The following is a 21881-nucleotide window of genomic DNA, read 5'->3' as shown; positions in this document are numbered from 1 at the left end:
ACACCTGAAATCTGGTATCATCTAAATACGCAAGCTAGGTCTAACCAATTACATGACATCATTTCCACCCATGAAGGGGAGGAGTCTTCAGAAGTTAGGCTTCCACTAGTATTGAAGAGTTGGTGAAGTTCTCTGAAAAAAGCTAGCATGCCTTCTCCTAGTTATATAAGTGTGTGTGTGTGTGTGTGTGTGTGTGTGTGAGAGAGAGAGAGAGAGAGAGAGAGAGAGAGAGAGAGAGAGAGAGAGAGAGAATAATTATTGTATTATACATGCAGTTATTGTAACTGAAACCAGGAAAGGGTACAAGAAGAGGAAGACAACCTTTTTAAACCTGGATATATTCTGTATAACAAAGTAGTCACATATCTGACTGATGATACTCTACCACGTTCCAGTGCTGCATCTGTTCCAATGACCAGAAGAATCGATGCAGACAAGTTATCTCTCATAGCAGTGACAAAGCCGACAAATGGGGGTCTCAAGTCAGCTCAGGCACCAGACTGTAATGGCACACCTGGGTCTGCAAAAATTCTACGACCATCATCCAAAGCAAAACTGGACCTGAAAGAGACAAATTTGAATGAGCACGATGGGACACGTATGATCTGTATGAAGAAAAAAAATGTTGAAATGTGGAATGATATCATTCATCGCCATGGTAATCAAGTCAACATATGTGGCAGACCAGAGTTCCAAATTGCTAATGAAATAAAATGGGGACTTGTTTGGAAGCATACTATGATGTGTAAAAACTGCAGCTTTAAGTCACCAGAATATTAGTTGTATTAGGAGATAAAAACAAATAAACCTGGGCCAAATCCAGCTGCTGTAAATATGATGTTTTAAGCTGGACTACAAGATACACCAATGGGCAACACCAGGGCTAGATACTTGCTTGCAGCCACTGACAATCCGCCACCTAGCAGAACATCTATGCAAAGGGCCTCAAACCTTGTAGGCAAAGCAACTGTGGGGCTCAATGAAATAGACATGACAGACAAGCTGAAACTAGTCAGACAGGTTAATGTTATGAGTGGTGTTCAGCATCCTGGGCAAATAAATGTTGCTTTTGATGCAAGATACAATGCCATTAGCTTTGGACATGAAAAGAAACCTGGTCAAAGTTCATCACAAGCTGTTGAAATTGCCTGAGAAACTGTTACAGAGAATCAATACATTGTGGGGACTACAGTAGAAAACAAGCGGTGTTGGACTGGAGCATGGCTGAAGGGGAAAGGTTTTGATGTGCAATGTCCAGGAGGCCATGTTGACTGCACAGCAAATCTGTCACCAGTTGCACCACACTCAGAGTATGAAATGGCAAGGGAAATGGGAAACAAGTTTGTGCTGCAAGAGATTCTCATTAGACATGCAATAACAGATGAAGATGCACAGGCTGCTGCTGGCTTCCAAAATGCTTACACCATTCTGCATCCAATGTGGAAAGTAGAAAGACTGAACTGGAAGTATTAATTGTGACCCGATTCCAGGTGTCCGGATGAGTGCGCACGGACAGAACATTGGCGGGGTTCCGAGAGGGGTGTTAATCCCTATCGAGCGTCTTCATAAGACGCAGACTGTATTAAGATGACTATGTTAAGGTACGATTCCCGCTCATCTGCAAACTATGCCCCACTGGGGTTAATTACCCTGGAATAGCACGTTGAACAATTGCATTAACGTTCATATACCACTGGTTATGAAGACGACTAACAAAAAAAAAATAGTCATTTGTGGCACAGCTATATCAACAGTGATGCAAAGCGTTAGATCTACAGTGAAACTAGTGCGTACCATCTGTACGGGGGACTAGTTAGAAGTTTATCTTTCTCATCTTGTGATGTAAATATGCAAAGACAATATTTTGTTATAAACAATGGATCTTTAAAACCATGTAATTATATACAGCTGGTTTTAATATGCAAATTAATCACTAGAGCACGTTTGACATTATGACATTATGACTTTAGGAGAAAAAAAATATGACCCATATATATACATATATATATATATATATATATATATATATATATATATATATATATATATATATATATATATATATATACACACACACACACACAATGCTGGCGGGAATTAATGCAAACCTAAGGTTTCCGTCTCCAGTACTGAAGCAAACGCTTGCGAATTCGACCAAATGACGAACAACAATACTGCAATACTTACCATTTGAAAAGAGGCAGTTGTCACCATTCTATTCTGTTCAAAATAATGTTTATTTTGGACACATGGGATATCATCCCCGTGTTTTCATGACACTCGATATGTCGGCCTATTCTGCACACATCTTTGAAAATGTTTAGTAATCGGGCAATGGAAATGAGATACATTACTTTGGACTGTTTCCGTCAGCATTTGGGTCGAATGGCTGGTTTTTACAAAATTAAGCGTACCAATGGCAAGATATATTAAACAAACTAAACCGATCTTGTAAAAAAATTAGTAAAGTTCAACATTTTATTAAAAAAATAAGCTATGATGTGGAAAAGAAACAACAATGAATAGCATGTAATGCGTTTAAAACATCTTGTTTATGGGGACAAAAACTAAAGAATTTAGAAACAGAATATATGCCAGGGAATTTGTTGAGAATTCCGTTCTAGCGGCAAGTTGTAATGTTGGGTAGCATACGCTTTTGTATGTGTGGAACAACTTCTTGCAAAAATGTAAACTTGGATTAAAATGCAGAATTTTATTTAAGAATTACATTTCCATCTTTAATATAATGTATTTATTCGCATGATTCTAACAGATACATAGTAAATAGGATTTTCTGGGTTACAGGTTCAAGAAGGTCACGGAGCGTGTCTTCATGTTGACATTTAGAAATCACATTTTCAGATGCATTTCGAGTCGATATGTGGGATATTTTTGTACACATTATAAATATCACTATTCTTAATTAAAGCATGATCGGTTTTTTCGTGAATACAAAATGGATTTTCGCCCAAAATAACACGTGATCCAATGTTTACAGAAATGACGTATTGTTTCGCATAAGTCCCCTTCGCGCATAATTGGCCGACATGGTGGTATGTATATATATATATATATATATATATATATATATATATATATATATATATATATATATATATATGTGTGTGTGTGTGTGTGTGTGTGGGTTTCAAGGGTTGTCATCGCCAGGGGCGGATGTGGGAGATAAGCACCCACTTCCCTTGGAAATCTCCCAGTGGCTTGCGTCTGATAGAGCCTCTGACAACCAAATCCAGCTCCAGGCCTTCAGGAGTGGCGGAACCTATTTAAACTGACTGGAGAAGGGATGACAGGCGAGCTTCTGGCGCCTCAAAACCAGATGCTTCGGGCAGATGGAGCTCGCTAACCTTGGGTGGTCGCCTATCTAGGAGAAGGTAAACTCCGATTTCAAACCTTCGCTGCCTTGTGACTATACCCTCTCATGGGAAAGGCTAAGGGAGTAAACCCCAACAGAAAATCCGGAGACGGAGTCCCTAAGGCGACTTGGCATTGATTTCAGTGTCATCTCGGCAACTCCTGCGACGCAGCTGGTGCCATGACGTATCGGCTTGTCCTTTCCTTTGGAGCCATCAGCTGCGTGGAGAGGGGGGATCAGCTGCATGGGCAACAGTTGATTCTCCATATCACCCTGCCCAGGCTTGCACCCTGGAGAAGACACTTGAGCTTCGCTCCACAGCGTCGACACAACACGGGAAGCAGCAGTTTACCGGTTATAAGTCACCGCTCGATTGGCGTAGAGCCAGACACCAGGGGTTGCTTCTGACGGTGGGAGAGACCAACATGTTTCACTGGACAGCTACCGTCCGCCTCAAACTGGGCAGCCCCAGCCAATAAGGTGCCGTCCCGCCACAGTTCGCCTGCCTTGCTGGGTGCGTAAGGCTTAAGGTACGCGAGTACCTGACAAGCGGACTGCAACTACTGCACCAAGAAATAACAAAATAAAAATAAAAAAAAGACTTCAATCCTCAAGCTAGGTACCTGGAATGTCCGGACCATGCTGACTGGGCTTTCAGATGATCTCCAGACAATCAGTGATGTTCGTAAGACTTCAGTCATCAACGACGAACTTGCAAGGCTCCAGGTCGACATCGCCTCACTACAGGAAACACGACTACCAGATTTTGGGTCCCTCGGAGAAAAGAACTACACATTCTTCTGGCAAGGAAAGAGCGCAGATGAAGCCAGAGAGTTTGGTGCTGGATTCGCTGTCAGGAACACTCTGCTGGGGATGATAGAACCCTGCCATCAAGGAAATGGAATACTGCTATCCCTCCGCCTCCACACCACAAACGGGCCTGTCAACCTGATCAGCATTTACGCTCCCACACTAAGATCCTCCACAGATACCAAGGATGAGTTTTATGATGAGTTAAACTCGCTCATCGACAAAATTCCCAAGGAAAAGAACTTGATTTTGCTGGGCGACATCATATCCAGACAAGGCTGAGGAATTCACCTATGCTCTTTCCAAGACGTTTGACTCAGAACCTCCCAACGGCAGTGCCAAAGGAAGATGGGATCACATCAGAGAGACTGTATACAGCACAGCCACACGGATCTTTGGTAAAAAGCAATCAAACAACAATGACTGGTTTGAGGCTAACTCTGCCACACTCATGCCAGCCATTGAAGAGCGTCGCAGTGCTCACCTGCAATACAAGCGACCCCCCCCCTGCCAGAAGACACTACAGGCATACAGGTCTACCAGAAGCAAAGTGCAGAGATTAGCACGGCAGTGTGCCAATGAATACTGGCTTCAGCTCTGTCAGAGTATCCAGTCAGCAGCATATATTGGAAACATCAGAGGCATGTACGATGGCATAAAGAAAGCAATGGGTCCCACGAAGAAACTGACAGCACCACTGAAGTCTGCCACAGGCGATACCATCCACAACAAGGGCAAGCAGATGAAGCGTTGGGTGGAATACTACTCCGAACTGTGCTCCAAAGAGAACCACGTGACCAATGATGCCCTCAACACCACTGAAAATCTCCCTCTCATGGCCGAACTGGACGAGAAACCTACTGTAGACGAACTAAGGAAGGCCTTAGAGAAACTGTCCCTAGGTAAAGCCCCAAGGAAGGATGGCATCACAGCAGAACTCATCAAGTGCGGATGTAGCGTGCTGCCCACACACCTGTACGACCTCCTCTGCCAGTGCTGGGAGGAGGGTGCAGTGCCTCAGGACATGACAGACGCTAACATCATAACCCTGTACAAGACCAAGGGCGACAGAAGCGACTGCAACAACTACAGGGGCATATCACTTCTCAGCATCGTGGGTAAAGTTTTCGCACGCGTCATCCTGAACAGACTGCAGACTCTTGCTGACAGAGTTTACCCAGAGTCGCAGTGCGGGTTCCGCGCAGAGAGGTCCACAATCGACATGATCTTCTCTGTCAGGCAACTGCAGAAAAAATGCAGAGAACAACATAAACCCCTCTTCCTGGCCTTTATAGACATTAACAAGGCATTCCATCTGGTCAGCAGAGACGGACTCTTCACAATCCTGGTGAAAATTGGTTGCCCTCCAAAGCTGCTAAGCATGATCCAGTCCTTCCACGATGACATGAAAGGCACAGGGCAGTACGATAGCTCAACATCCGACCCCTTTGACATCCGCAGTGGAGTTAAACAGGGCTGTGTCCTTGCCCCCACGCTCTTCGGCATCTTCTTCGCAGTCCTGCTCAAGCATGCCTTTGGGACGTCCACAGAAGGGATTTACCTGCACACACGATCAGACGGCAGAGTGTTCAACCTGGCACGACTGAAGGCAAAGAGCAAAGTGCGTGAAGTAACCATCAGGGACATGCTCTTCGCAGACGATGCTGCTCTAACCACCCACACAGAAGCTGAGCTTCAGCGCCTGATGGACCGCTTTGCTAAAGCATGCGATGAGTTTGGGTTAACCATAAGCCTAAAGAAAACAAATGTGATGGTTCAGGACGCGGACCCCCCAAGCATCATCATCAACAACTACGAACTTGAGGTGGTGCGTCAGTTCATGTACCTCAGCTCTACCATCACCAACAACCTCTCGCTCGATGCTGAGCTCAACAAGCGGATCGGAAAGGCATCAACAACTCTCTCCAGGTTGTCGCAGAGAGTGTGGAACAACAGCATGCTGACCATGAACACTAAGATCACCGCGTACCGTGCATGCGTGCTAAGCACTCTCATATACGCCAGTGAAACCTGGACTATGTACGCCTCACAAGAGAAAAGACTGAGCGCCTTTCAAATGCGGTGCCTCCGACGTATACTCGGGATCACCTGTAGCAATCGAGTAACAAACAACGAGGTGTTCGAGCGTGCCAAGATTCCCAGCATGATCACACTCCTCCGCCAACGCCGCATCAGATGGCTGGGCCATGTACGTCGGATGGATGACGGACGGATCCCCAAAGACATTCTTTATTCGGAACTCGCCTCTGGCAAAAGGTCGATTGGACGGCCACATCTCCACTTCAATGATGTCTGTAAGCACGACATGAAAGCCCTTGATATCGATGTCAACACCTGGGAAGAGCTCGCTGTAGACAGATCAAGCTGGCGACATGCTCTGATCGTTGGTCTGAAAGCCGGAGAGGACAAGCAACGCTTGCTAGCTGATGAAAGACGATCGCAGAGGAAGAAAAAGCAGCTCTAACCAACACCTGACGCAACCTTCAAGTTCAGCAAGTCCAGCAGGGACTGCCACTCCCGCATTGGACTACTTAGCCACAGCAGACGCTGCACAACCACCAACCGGGACATCTCTCATGGGTGCAGTTCCATCGTCTCTCGAGACTAACGGATGCCAACAATATCACGTAAGTTTTATGTCCGAAGTTTTAAAAGAATATATTATGTATAGATTATCACAGGGTGTAACCAGCATAAGACCTAACATAACCTTTTGAATAGTTTTCACAAATAGTGACATCTATATAAATATGAGATAGGTTGAAAGATTTGGTTACTTAATGATCTGTTCGATATGGGGTAGTCTACAAAGAGGAAGAGCTTGCAATAGTTTACAATAGACCAGAATGAAACTGATTACAGTTTACCCCCCCCCAAAAAAAAAAAAGAACGTTGAAAATATGCCAGAGAAAAATTGTGCTTGTACAATATTGTCTTTCACTTAACATTTAAAGTAACCTTCAAATGAACGGTGTTTGAACAATCAGCTAAATTAATTTTAGTGGATCATTATACGTCCACGATTTGCGATCGTGATTAAAATTTCAAATCGTATTGCATGTAAGGTTGCAATGGACATATTTATATACGACACGCTAAAATAGACCGCTCCGGTGGCCTAGTGGTCAGCGCGTCCACCTCGGATGCGGGATCGACCCCCAGCCGAGTCATACCGAAGACTTGCAAAAATGGTACTAACATCTGCCTCGCTTGGCGCTCAGCATTAAGAGGTTAGTGTTAGGACTGCTCGGCCTTGTGTCAGGATAATATGTCTGCGGCATGATGCCACACTGCTAGACACACACACACACACACACACACACACACACACGCGCACGCTAGAATAACCAATCCTATTCTGGAAACGTTTTAGCCATACCGTACATGCTCGCTTATAAACCGAATCCAACTACAAAAACATGTACCGAGATCTATCATCGCATAATGTGCAAGCAGATCGAAATCTAAGTTGCTTATTATTATCTTGATATACGAATTGAACTTTGACGGAGTGCGCTTCTCACTGTATATCAATAGGGTTCCTTTCATATACCTGGCATTATCTCTAATGTAAGCAAAACTTTCTAAATCTGTATATGTGGCAATATTGTATGATGTACACCAGAATGAGCTGCAACTTTATTAACATGTGTGGTACCATCATTAAATTTATATAATTCTAAAAACTAAGTCCCGCAATTCAACAGTTGAATTAAACAAGTCACCGCTAAAATTGCCTATCACGAGGAATCTAAAGAAAACAGTATGGCTAAGTAGAGGTCTGTATTTACAAATAAAATGCCGCATAGAATTAGCATTTAGACGAATTATTTGTGAAACGGAATGTCAAAAATTAAAACGGGATATGTATGCAAAGTGACAAAAGAGTTGGACTCAAACTGAACAGAGTTAAATTGGCTATCCATTACAAAGGCTTCTCGTAGTGAATTGTCCATCTAGGTCTCGCCCCATAATCTTCGGCCATATGCTTCCTTCGCATTTCCTGTCATAGTTTTCACTCTTCGCACTTACTGTACTATATGTGCCCTGGTAATACAAACTCGTTATTACATGGTGCGATGAACAGACATAATGGATAACGAATCATTTTAAAACTAGATGACGTACGGCGCCATTATTTTGATTGACCAACTTCCTGGACGTTTTAACAGTTCCCAATGATTGCAAAATAGCAATATGACAGACTTCCTAGTCCATACTTATCCTCCAATGAAGGGAGACCAATTTTATGGAAGCTCAGGTAATGTTATTATAATTAAACAATCACGTGATAGAGCGCCAGCATAACGGAATAAAATCCTCTATTTGCTCTCGGATGGGCTATTTTATACACATAAAAGCGACGAGTATATGAAGGGAAATATAATTTTGATTAGAATGATTATTTCCAGTATGTTAGGTGTTCTCATACAATGAGGTCTCAAAGACAAATAAATAACTGAGTGATAAATTTGTTTCTTTGTGTTATTTGTGTGTGTGTGTGTGTGTGTGGTAATTGAACCATTTGTGTCCGCGCATAACGCTGACCCAATTGGGAGAAGAATAAACACTGATTTGGCTTCGTTACCCAAATTACCCATTATATACGATAGGCACGTACTTGGGGTACCAGCCCAACAGGGGCACCAGAAAAAAATTCAAATTAATTGTTAATAATAAAACTGAATGAATTATATATGACCATTTCGATCTGAATGTACGAGCATTTTGATTTGGAATGATGGCAACACTGGTATTTTCCCATCTTTATAGATATTTTTTTGTTGTTGTTGTTTTCTTTTGTTTTTTTTTTAGTTTCACATTTTGTAGGAAAGGGGAAGGGGCACCATACTATTTCAGTGATTAGGGCCCTTATAGGCCTTTATTCGATACTGCAGACACATAAGTTTACTGACAGTATCAAATAATTTACTATGACACTGATCTGACGACGCATTATGCGAATACAAATTTTGGTGTATACTGTTTGAATCTGAGTATAACGTATACAGAGATATATGCCCTAGATATATATTTATTTATACTAGATGGACTTAACCGCTTGATGTCAAAATCTAATATTCTTAAAAATTAGGAATGAATCATGTTAGACATGTAAAAAAAATCAACGTTCCTTTTTTTCAGTAATTTACATGTGCTCCCTTCAGACACACAAGACAAGCGCTGACAACATCCTTATCAGTGATAACGTGTAATGATCGTCAATGGCATCATCAATTTTCCAATGGTATAGACAGGTCTGAAGCAATTATCTTGAAGAATAATGGTTGTTTTGTGCCATTATATACACGTGCAATCGGGCGTTGCACCTAAAGGACCCGCGTTATCACATGTTACACTTTTAGATATCTCCACGATTTTCAATGAAAAGGAAGGCGGAAATAAGTTTATACGGTACGTGTCTGTGTGCAGCGTGTAATCGCACAACTCTTTTTACAGCTTTAAAGATAGACCCTTTAAAATTGCTATATAATTAGAGGTGGGTTGCGGCAGAGAGTCTGTTTTCAAAGGTGGACGTAAACACAGTGTAAAGCTTGCGAAATGACGAAGACGCGAAGATGCGCTTTAACTGATGTTTGAATGAAGGGTGTAATATATTTGGAACCATAGAGAAGACAAACAGCTTATTTAAGGTTTTCACTATTGCTATCAGTGGGACAAACCACGTTGATGAACATAATTTGACCTAGACGATTTTCGAAATCTTTAAGCAATGCATTAGTCTCAGTCTTGATGCTTAAATTTATGTTTCTTACAATTAAAACTACAATGGTAGGCACTCTTATCGTCCTCTCCACATGTGTACAAGAGACTATCAGCTAGAAAATTTCAAAATATAGTATTATCTAATTCACTGCTGTTATTTCTTATCATAATATGATTCATTGATAAACTCCTGATACCAGTATAACGCTATATTGAGACCTGATTTTGTTTAGTTAAAAATGTACGTTTAAATATGAAATAATCTGTTTGATGATTTCTTGGATCTGGCAGAGTGTTCCAAATTTTTAATATAAAATATTAGAAATTCTCGAGATTACTAGTGTGAAAGTACTTTTTGATAATTATTTTATTCTTTCTCAAAATATATTGTGTTACGCGACCAACTAACCGGTGTACATGTTCTTGTGAAAGAGGGAGGATAACCGTATGCAAGTGTGAAAGGTATGGGTTGAAGAAAGTGTCTTCTTTCCAATAATTGGAGCCAACTGAATTATCTTTAAATATTGTTAGTAGAAGCCCTAAGGTTAACTCTAGTTACAATTCTTCATGTTGCAGTATTTCGAGTCTTAATAAATCAGCGGCATCCCCTGTAATATTAGCATACTATAGGAGAGTGCGTAAATAAGAGATCAAATCCTTTCTAATGTTTTCCGATCTGAATTGCATTTAATGGACCTCAAAACATTCAGCATTTTCAATGCATCTAAAAATCCGGATGCGGGAGGTCGCCAGTTCGAAGTCCGGCCGAGTCATACCAAAGACTTATAAAAATTGTACTTACAATTACCTCGCTAGGCGTTTCCAGAGATACTAATGCTTATTTGTACATAAAAATGCACGCACGTAAGTGTTGGACCAATTGTATTAATGCGACAGTATTCGTGTATCAGTATTACATTTCACGCGCCTTAGATGTTCTGACGTGCTGTTTTACTGTTCACCCAAATCAAACGGATTTTGCATTTGTATCGTGTGTTTATTGACCCAAAACATGCAATCTGTATAATCTCAGAAAAGAGAAAATTTTATGAGCAGATAAATATACGTGAACTCTTTTGCATTTATTTCTTGCGATAGTAATGATGATACATTCGAAGTGGATGTTTCAACTCGTTAACTTTTGCGAGACTAGCTGATCGGAGGCTCACGTTACTTTGGAAACGGATTAGCTAAGCCATTATTCCGAATCGGAAAATTTCAATTGCATCTTAATATGTAAAAAAAAGGAAGTAAGAAAAGACACACACAAACATATATGTGCGTATATGTAGGGGGGATGGTCTTAGTCTCTTCGGATTTGGGCTTTAAGGACCACAAGGATTCGATAAACTTCGATACAGGGAACAACCAGCACGATCCCTACAATGCTAAATGTTAAATTCATATAACCCATTACTGGACCAATTCTAATTTAAATTTTACATAACCGCTTTTCCGGCCCACAGTGTTAACTCTGTGTTTGTATTTATCATTAAGTTCCTATAACCCGAATTGTGACATCTTTTCAAAATGGCAGCCTAAGTTTAAAATCCGATAACCTCTATTCCAGCTCAGCCATTATTAAATTCCCATAGTTGACATACCGACCGACAATATTAAATTCCCCTAGTTCCAACTGTACCACAATGTTAATTCAATGGACGCTTTTAACATTAAATTCCTATTATCGTTATACCATCCCAATACAAAATGGCGACGTAATGTTATATTCCTAGACTGGCATACAGTTTCATTTCCCACCATACCATTCTATTTCGATGCTTTGCCAAGGAAAGAGTTCACTAAATCGAACTGCTTTGAGGTAATGGTATCTTTGTTAACAGGTGATTATACGATGACTATATTAATCCAGCATTTGCTTATTCAATATTCTTCCAATATCACCTGGCGTAAAACTCATGAAACTTTTACTATAATTGCTCAGCAAAACAAGTTTCTAGAATTCATAGAAGTTCAACAGTAATATCGAGACAATTTTTCTGAGGTGAGATTCCCCTGATATTGTTCTTGGAAATCTATGATCTTAATTAAAAAAAAATAAGTGAATTCAATTTCAATGCCAGATTTTCACACTAATTTACTTTTCTACTTATGTTTTTTGTCGGTTATAACCAGCTAAGGGGCGCTTAAGTATTGCTTATAACTGGGTTTTAGTAATGTTGTAATATTAGAGAAGGTTTTGCTTGAATAATTGTTGCATCACAAACGTGACAAAAGGTCAATTATCAATAGGAAAATTACTAGGTTTGACTGATGAATACATACTTGTTATATACTTCAATAGTCCCTTTAGGTCAGCAAAATATTCACCTCTTTCTTATGTGGTAAACACGTGCCCGCATTAGACGAACTATTTCAGGTTACGGATAAATAAAATTGACGAAGGAAAATGGAACGCTGACTACTTTATACACCGACTAGGACTGTAATCCGTTTTATCGATGCTAAAAAATCAGTAGATGCAGCACTCATCCAAATAAAAATATCTCTCCTACAAATTGTACTTTTCCTCTTCTTATTTTTGCAGAAAAATTATGCTCTTTAATATTTGTTGCTGTAAAACGGTCTCTGTTTCTTCCATCGGCTTATTCTCCAAATGGATATATTCAGACAATGATAATAGCAAGAAAAGTAGATGGTGCTGGTGCTGGTAAAAAAATTCCTGCGATAATAAGTACTAGCAAAAATACAAACGCAAATAATTCTCTTGAATATAGTATACCATTGGTGGAATAACACTAGCCAATGCAATAGTAGTAGAACTATCACTATGGGTATAATAATACACTGCACTCTCCAACACAAAAGTAGTCGCCTTCATTTGAAACATATTTCCTATATTAACTGAATAACGTGGATGTCCTCTATGTTTTTCACGCCATCCATTAAATTTACGGAACGAAAACATCCTGAAAATCTGGTATCGTTTATTCACGGTTATAAGTTGTGCCTAACTGCAAACAACATAGAACACTTGTTATGCCGTCGCATATTGCGCCAAAGTTTAGGATTTATGATAATTGTTCCACTTGTTACTCCTAGAAAGCTGCATAGAACCATACCAGCCGGTGCATTATTCGACGGCAGATCTGGGTCTATGGAGTCTTCCGATGAATTCGACTTTGTTGAAGAATGTGAGACATTGTGTCGTACGAATGTAAGCTATCCTTTTTCTCGGAATGAGCATAAGTTTCAGTTCATCCATTTAAATAATTTACACCACGCATAAAGTTTTCAGCCAAATAATTTACACGACACATATAAGGCTTTCACCGAAGTAATTTCCACCACATGCAATTTTAATGCCACTCGTCATATACTCAAATATTGAATCTTTGTCTAGAACACTGATATGAAATTAAATATTCTAATAATAATCGTGGTATGATATGATAGTTTATTCTAGTATTTAGTAGTTGACACTCAAGTTAATATTTGGCATCAGCCTCATAAGAAGTGACTTAACGTTTAATATGTGATATAACCTTTGAATACGTGACATAACATTTTAAAACGTGACATAATCTTTTAAAACATGACATAACGTTTTAATGCGTATCAAATACTTTTAATACGTGAGGTAACCTTTTAATAAATAGCAACACGAGTTATATTCGCATACGAAATTAATTTGTAACTACTTTTACTTGAAAATTACTTGAAGGTCTGGTGGCAAGGCAGTAAAGAAGATGACAATATAAGTTGTGTTTTCTTTTTTCAACACAAAATATTTTTGGATATTGCGTGATTGAAAATATGATTTATTTTATTCTTTTACTTGTATTTAGAACGAACATTATCTCATATTAATAGATGTCTGTCTTCCATGGTGCCTGTCCATATATATGTACATGATCAAATACCTTATCTTGTAGAGACTGGGTTGACTTGGAAAACTTAACAGATGATGCGAATGAAAATAATTTTTAGTTTCTCCGTGATCCAAATAAATGCGGAACGTAGACTATTATGGCACATTATAATTGTATCGTACCTTATTACCATTCAATAAAACACACGATAAGGTTATTCATAGTCAAGAAGACACATTGGCAATAAATACTTCCTGCTCGTTCAAAAGGACGTCTATCTGACAATGAGGTTAGATCAGTTTTCCGGTATCATTCACCTTCCATGATTTATGAACGTGAATTGGAATAGATTATTTGCGTGTCATGTCGTACGTTAGGTTGCGAATGCCATATTTGTATACGGGATTCTAGTATGAACAATCTAGGTCCACTAAAAAGAATATTTTCAGAGATACTCAATTCTGGTAGCACTTTAGAGAGTCTCTTTGTGCAGTTTTAGATGATCGCTTAGCAAATCTATACGTTTTACTCAAAACGGGACCATCTTAATTAACGTATTCGTTGAAATATAACAATCATAAACTTCATGTCAGGAAATTAGTCCAATCTCTAGGAGAGTCATTTTTAAAGGGTGGTAACCTATTAAACGTTTGGCAAGCTATCGGTAAAAATAGCGAATACTCATTCGGTTTTAGTCCTCAGTCACGTGCTTAACACTTCCTGCTCTAGTTCTCACCTAGTCACTTAATTGTACCGGTCATCTATGTATTTTTGTATATAAATAAGTCAGTATAAACGTGGTATTACACAATGCAATGTTATAGATTACAAAAGTCAGAGAAGTTTGGATAGTATTTTTGGCGTTTTACGGCAAGGTCATATTGTGCCAAGATCATCAATTACTCAAAAACAAAAAAAATCGTATATGAATGGATACGGTGGTAGAAATCGAACTCACGCTGTTCTAGTTACGAGTCCAACGCTGTAACGACTGAGCCATCGCGGATCAACAAAAAGAAGCAAAATTAATTAACCATTTTAAAAGCGAGTGACGTAAAGCGCATTTATGTTCCCATTGATCAACTTCCTAGAAGTATTTACAGTTCACGAGGGTTGCGAAAAGATCATGTGAGAGACTTCCTAGTCCATTTTAAATAGTCAACGAAGGGAGGCAACTATAATGGAATCGGATGTTTTATTGATATAATAAACAGGTCACGTGAATGTGCGTCACTAGCAATGAGAGAGAGAGAGAGAGAGAGAGAGAGAGAGATTTAAGCATCCATTGAAAAACGACAAGAAATTTTTTGAAAAAAATAGAAACATGAGCTTATAAAAACATGAGCTTATAATGGCCAAAATGATTATACTCGAATTATGATTTTAGCATATCAGTGCATCTTAGACGTATTATATGTTTATGTTTTAGTGTTACTTCTTAGTACCCGAATAGCGACCTTGTATAGCGTTTTCTGATGTCGGTTGATATCGGAACGAGTAGTCAAAGTTTCAGGAATATCTCACACACGTGGCAGCCCATATCGACATATTTCCACAAATGGATATGTAATTAATATACTTACTGTGCTGCTTTTATCCTGGTGGAATCAAAATCTGACAATAGTTAATGGACGAATTTTCAAGTTCCGTTGACATACAGTTGAATTTGTTGCAATGCGACGGTAGTCGAGGTATGGCGAAGTATGTTCAACTAGGTGCATGTGAGGGATATGTTTCTTGAAGGAAACGAAACGTTTCTTACAGTTCTACTAGGCATAATATCATTTTATTCGTTTTGTTAAAGAATAATATTTCAACTTAACCCGATTTCGGCATTTTCGGTTTTCATCGTTTTCCAGCCATCTGAACGGTAGGCCAACGAAACTTGAAAACAGGTCCATTTCTTTTGTGAGAATTTGAATTTATTAGAGAAAAGACATCAGGGTAAGTAAAGTTTGGCAAAAACATTATAACTTTGCTTTGTAGAAAAGCGTCGTTATTAGTTAACAGTTGTGTGTGCTATTCCTGAAAATTTAACTTTCGTTACACTGTTGGTCGACATCAACGCACGTTACACAGCGCCTTTAGTTAGGCCGTAAGACCCGTCACTCCTCGGAACACAAATATTGGGTGATGTGTTTTACATTGTAGGACTAGAAAAGCAAAAGTATTTATTATAAGCATATTTCACTCGAAAAAAAGTGCCAAATGTACATACAAAGCAAGGTATTATGATGATGATGGAATTGTAATGTCACAAAACGCCGTTAATTAGGCCGTACGATCTATCACCCCCGTCCGGAACAAAAATATTGGGTGATGTATCTTACGTTGTGGGACTAGAATCGCGTCAAGCCCCTTTAAAACTGCAGGATAATCTACTACAAGAACTTTATTGAGTTCATCTTTGAAAGTATTTTTAGATTAAGGTATACTTTATGAAGAGCTGGAAATGTTGGAAACTTTAATACTAAGAAACAAATATTAAAACAATATAAGAAAAATAATTGTGACCTGAGTCTAGTTGCACTGCCCCGCCAATGAATGAACGCGAAATTACCGGGACGGTGACAGGGTAAATGTTCTTTACAATCAGATGGATTACATTATTAAATTATTACAATTATGCACCGGGAACGATTAAAATGCAGAAGCTTCAGGGAATTCGCCCCTGGGTCCCCACTAGGAGTTCCATCCCACGGAACCCTAACGTACTTGTTTGCGTCCCCATTTCGCCTCCAAATTGATTCCTTATTTTGTATGCAAAAGCGTCGTCTGAATTCTGCCACAAAGCAGTCGGTATATTGTGTCTTTATTACAGTTACATTTAAGGAATTACACTTTCTTCAGGTTCTTGTTCATATTAGCATTATATTGTAAGTATGATATATCTGATGTTTCCATCTTCATTATTATTTAATCATGTGTCATTTTATCTGCGCTGTTGACTTTTATCAATATATGTTTTCATTACTTTATTGCATTGTATTTGTCAGTTAGGTAAGCGGGAAGTCTAATACGTGGGCAGACGTATCATAATACTTATGTACAGAAGTAGGCAAATATGCAAGCAGGGTATCTTGTGCTTTTTCGCTCTGAGTTTATATTTTAAAATGAATAATATATTCTAATTTTTTTACTAATAAAGCAGGTATACCATGTCACATTTTAAGATGTGTCTGTTCATACCAAACCGCATCTGTGTTTTCATTTTAAGACTAGTAGATTAATTGGATGAGATAAAAATGTAATTGTTGCCGCCGAAAATAGAACCATTTCATCTGTTTCATAATTGCGCATATACACGGCAAGTGAAAACGTTCAAACCTTTTAGTCTAGTGGTATGATTCCCGACTTTTACACTTTGCATCCCCACCAGTTACATAGGGGGACTCTCGTCAGCTGAGTTAAATTCGAGGACGAATGTTATGGTTTTGGGAGGAGTGTAGTGATCTAGGTATACGATAATACTTACTAACCAGTCCTACGGGACTTGACCTTTTCACTCTGTTGGTATGTGCAACTGACGGAGCGGGTTCATTTCCCAACCGCAACAGTTTTACTTTGTATCTCCTCCTGTTAGAATTCTATTTATTGAAACAGGCAAAAGGATTTGAAGCAAATAACAATAATATCATATATTAATCAAAATTTACATTTTAATAACAAATAAATATCTCTGTTCTTATTGTTTTGGAAACTAGATATTGGCACAAACATTGTCTAGACTTGTAAAAATGGAAATATAAGAGAGACCTGCCTTTTTCAGTGAAGAAGTGTCATTCATTATATTTTCGGTAAAGCTTTAACTGAGTCTTTTCCTCCATTAGAACGCAGTCAAATGCTTTTTCAAGAAATCATTTATTTATTCTATTTATAAGCAAGCAACCTCAGTCTGTCGATTTTGGTCTAATGCAAGTACAGCCTACTGCAACTGATTCAAGCCAACCCTTGTATTCATACTCATTTGAATCTGTCCTACACCGTCGTCTGACTACGGGAAGGAAAGTCCTAACTTGTACACACTTTCCGTGCCCGTTGTAATCTCCACTCCTAGGTAGACATTTGTCACAACTACACCGGGCTCTCGCGAGACTTACTGGGATCCTGTTTTCATCGTAATCCATATCAAAAGACCAGGGGCAAGTGGACATATGATATGCAAATAAGTTCTTACGCATTTTATCAAGTTGCCCGTCATGAATCTTTGGACAAGCCTTTGATCCGTGGATCCCGGACCGCCTTGGTGAGCCGGGAAACCCAACAGAAAATGACGTCGACTTTGTCCATGCAAACTGGGGATCCTTCCCATGGAATTCTGGAATAATGTGGTACGAAAAACTCCTCCCTGGATCTTCAGTGTACAGCTTAAAAAGTTCATACGCTATGATATCCGTCTTGTTGTTTGGTTCATTACATAAATATGTCGCAGTTGCATCGAAAATCAAAAGATCCAAGACATTCAGCCACAAATTAAGCTTTGATATCTGTAAATTATATACAAGATAGTTTCAAAATTTGTGGCGTATTAATACATTCATAACACTTTAATCCTGGAGTCTTAGTGAAAGCTGCAGCAGCAAAGAGATGCATTATCCACTAAATGTTCTGGTTCAGGTACTTATGGTTCTGTCGTCATTGTTATTGCCACCAATACCAACTCTACTATTACTGCCACATTACTATATAACTAATACTACTACTGCCACATGACTGCATTACTAATGCCATTACTACTATTGCTACTACTAACACATTACTGTACCACTATCACTACTACTACTTTCTCTACTTCGACATTACCGCATTACTACTACTAATGCTGTTAATAATAATGTCATGTTGCCTTAATTTTACTAATCCTACTACCACATTATTAAACCTCCTTCCACATTACCATGTTGTTACTACTAACACCACTATTAACACATTAAATTATTACTAACAGGTAACTACTGGTAACCTCCGTTTCATTTTGGAGAGGGGAATGGTACGCCTATCAACACTGAGCTAATGTAGTATACACTGAACTATTGGCCAATGCTGACAAATGACCATAGCATAAGTTTCTTCAGCTTTATTTAACCATATTTTATAGCATTTGTAAAAGGAGATGAATTTACCACAAAAGGGGCATTTTCAGAAGGATCAAAATAAAATAAACATAAATGCTTTGTAAATTTAAAATATTGTGCTCATTTAGATATTGTTCTCTTACCTTCATAGCTTTGTGGGAGTCGTAGTTGGAAGAAGATGAAGTATTTGTTTAAAATGTATAAAAAGTGTAACAATTTACACGAACTAAAATATGAATTTGACTTGATGTATTAATGCCTTCTTTATTTATACTAGCAAACCGGAAATGATTGATTTCCATTTTTATGTAGATATTGATAATAACATATTCATTTTGGGATCCTCCCGAATAAATGGATGGTTGATTACGTTTTTTCCTGAACGGGAACAAAATGAGAGTAAATGTGTAACCATGCAAACAATTTCTAAATTGTAAAGACCGCATATTAAACAGTAAACTGGTTTGACTACTCATAGGTAACCATGATTGGATGTAAATATATCTTATCCACATACTGTATCAGTATCTAGATAAAAGGCATTTGATCGATGACCAATGATTGTCATTATTACTATATTTGAACTGTGAAAATATGCATCTTGAAGACGTTTAAAGATATACGCACGTGTTAATGACATCGCAATTTCATTTGTATCTTGATATCTATATTTGTACAGTGATGCCTATTTTTTATAAGACCGTGCCGGAAAAGGGTTTAGGAAGAAATTATTTTCTAAGAACATGTTATTAATCGGGAAAGAGAAAAAGATAGACGTGTAGAAAATAAAAATGGTGTAGCAATTTGGTAAAATTACAATAAAAATATTAAAATTAGAAAATACATATATGTCGCATTGAAAATGGCGATAAATGGAGGAGCAATTATAAGTATTTTTTTCAGTCGATATGAAGAAAGTTTTGACAAGTGAGTTGGGATATTAGATTATTACGGGTTTCCACTTCAAGAATGAAATATTTTTCATAGATGCTAAAATAAACAGATTTTCTTTCTAAAAGAAGAAACGTCTACTTGCATTTTGATTTTATGTTGTGCCATTGCAGTCAACAGTATATTACAGCGATAAATATGTAAGTACCGAAATTGTGCAATGATGTAAAAAATTGACTCGTTGTAAAGTTACATACTACATTTAATACTTAAAACTGTATTTTGTCAAAATGATAACTGCTTTCATGCGAAAATTGAAATGAATTTCATTTTTATTGACATTTCTTGTGTGGATACATACAGTCAATATTTATCGGTTAGAGGTACTAACAGTATGTAATTATCGGATCTGAATGAATCTAGAAGGTAACATTTTCAAACGTAACAATGTAAGGATGGTGAGTTGAGCTATTAGAATTTTTGCGCATTTATCTTGAGTATTTCTGGATTCAAATTTTAATTCGCAATCCCGTAGCCATGGTTATCTAGCAATATAGTTCGGTACCAGACGATGAGCCCAAGAAGCGATAGTCGGTTATTTTGGGTTTGACGTTGTTTTTATCACTTCCACACACGACCGTACGGGTACTGAGAGGTAAGTAGCTAATTAAGCAATGTTTAGAAATATATTTGACCCTCAGATATGTAACTGTTTGCCGCTAATTGTGACAGGTATGGTCTACAACCATTTCATGTCATCATCCTCCAATCCGCCACCCTTACCCCCTAGGACATATTTTAATTTAAATTACTTCTGTAATATCACAGTTTCTAGTCATATTCAAAGAAAGTTTGCGGAGCAAACAAGCAACAGCAACTTGTATTCGCACGTATTTAAAAAGCCGACCTGAGTTGCAATGAATCCATCTTGTCTACATTACCTTGGCAGAGAAAAGCAAGCTCCTTGTTCTTGCATGCGCAATAATATGAAATTTAAAAACTAAAAGGTAAATTAATTGCCAGCTAGTATATTATTATATGCACATGTCGCGGACTGCTAACTTTTACACGTATCATATGTTAATTGAAATAAAACAAATTGTTCGGATGCATATATGATAAGGCGATAACAGTGGATGACAATAAATATTTCCAAGGAGTTCTGGGCAACGCCATTTTGACATCATGGTTCTTGGCGGACATGTACATTTCCGGTTCTGAAATTTTTGCCGATTATTTTCATTCTTTTGGACTTTAATTTGTTTCCAGGATTATTTTAGATTCATGTCATAATACTGTAATTGCCTCTCAAATTTTCATTTAGAACTTTGATAAATTAGTTGTTACGTTTTACAAAGTGGATTTGCTTGTGTCTGTTACTTAGTTTCTGACGACAAAGTTTTAACATCATCACAACGACTGTTCGAGATTATTACTATAATAACCACCTTCGCACATGAATCGGTGTTCGACAAGAACGATCTCACTGAATTCTAAGAACTTGAACATTACTCATCATTTGATACATGTAACATTTAATTGAATTGTGTGTGATGTGGATTTTTAACGCAGCTTTAACAATTTTTCATTCATATCGCTACGATCATGGCGCAGTTACGTAGCATGACGTTCCACACAGTCTCATTATCCTGATACAAGACCGTCCAGTCCTAACACTAACCTCTTAATGTTGAACGCCTAGTGAGGCAGCTGTTTGTACCAACTCTTTGGTATGATTCGGCCGGGGTTTGAACCAGCGACCTTCCGCATCGGCGGCATTTAATTGAATTCAGTTTGTCTGTTCAGTTATAAAAATGGCCAACTTGAAACTGACAGTAGTCTGTCTGATAGCATGGCTTTAGGTGACATACATATAATTCTCTGTAAAATTCAGATATATGTTCTCAAACATTAAATCTGAAAAACAATTTTAGTATATGCTCATTTTTTTTCTCCGCTAACTTTGCATTGTCAGAATTGTTCAATATTTTACGATACTGAACTCGCGCGCAACTTCAAACTGCTCTCATAAAGGAACTAATTTCTCTTGTTAACAAACAATGGACGCGTACGCTAACAGTTTGGTTTGCAAACAAACCATGTACACTCGCGTAGTAGGCGCATTACGTTTTGATTTATTAAATTAGTTTC

General features: G+C 38.4%; 1 protein-coding gene across 1 annotated transcript; it reads right to left on the bottom strand.

Moving 5' to 3' along the window:
• Window positions 1-17481: 17481 nt before the first annotated feature.
• Window positions 17482-19053, bottom strand: LOC149775719 (interleukin-25-like). The gene is made up of 2 exons (XM_089944122.1): window positions 18983-19053; window positions 17482-18251 (listed from the first exon to the last, which is right to left on the bottom strand). The coding sequence occupies exons 1-2, from the start codon at window positions 18986-18988 to the stop codon at window positions 17655-17657; spliced, it is 603 nt and encodes a 200-aa protein (XP_089800248.1). The 5' UTR covers window positions 18989-19053; the 3' UTR covers window positions 17482-17654.
• Between the last annotated feature and the right edge of the window lie 2828 nt (window positions 19054-21881).

Source organism: Sinohyriopsis cumingii, chromosome 19 (assembly GCF_028554795.1).
Source record: "Sinohyriopsis cumingii isolate HCF-2022 chromosome 19, ASM2855479v2, whole genome shotgun sequence".
Classification (NCBI taxonomy): Eukaryota; Metazoa; Mollusca; class Bivalvia; order Unionida; family Unionidae; genus Sinohyriopsis; species Sinohyriopsis cumingii.
The sequence above is the reverse complement of the archived record's forward strand: the minus strand, read 5'-3'. Positions and strand labels throughout refer to the sequence as shown.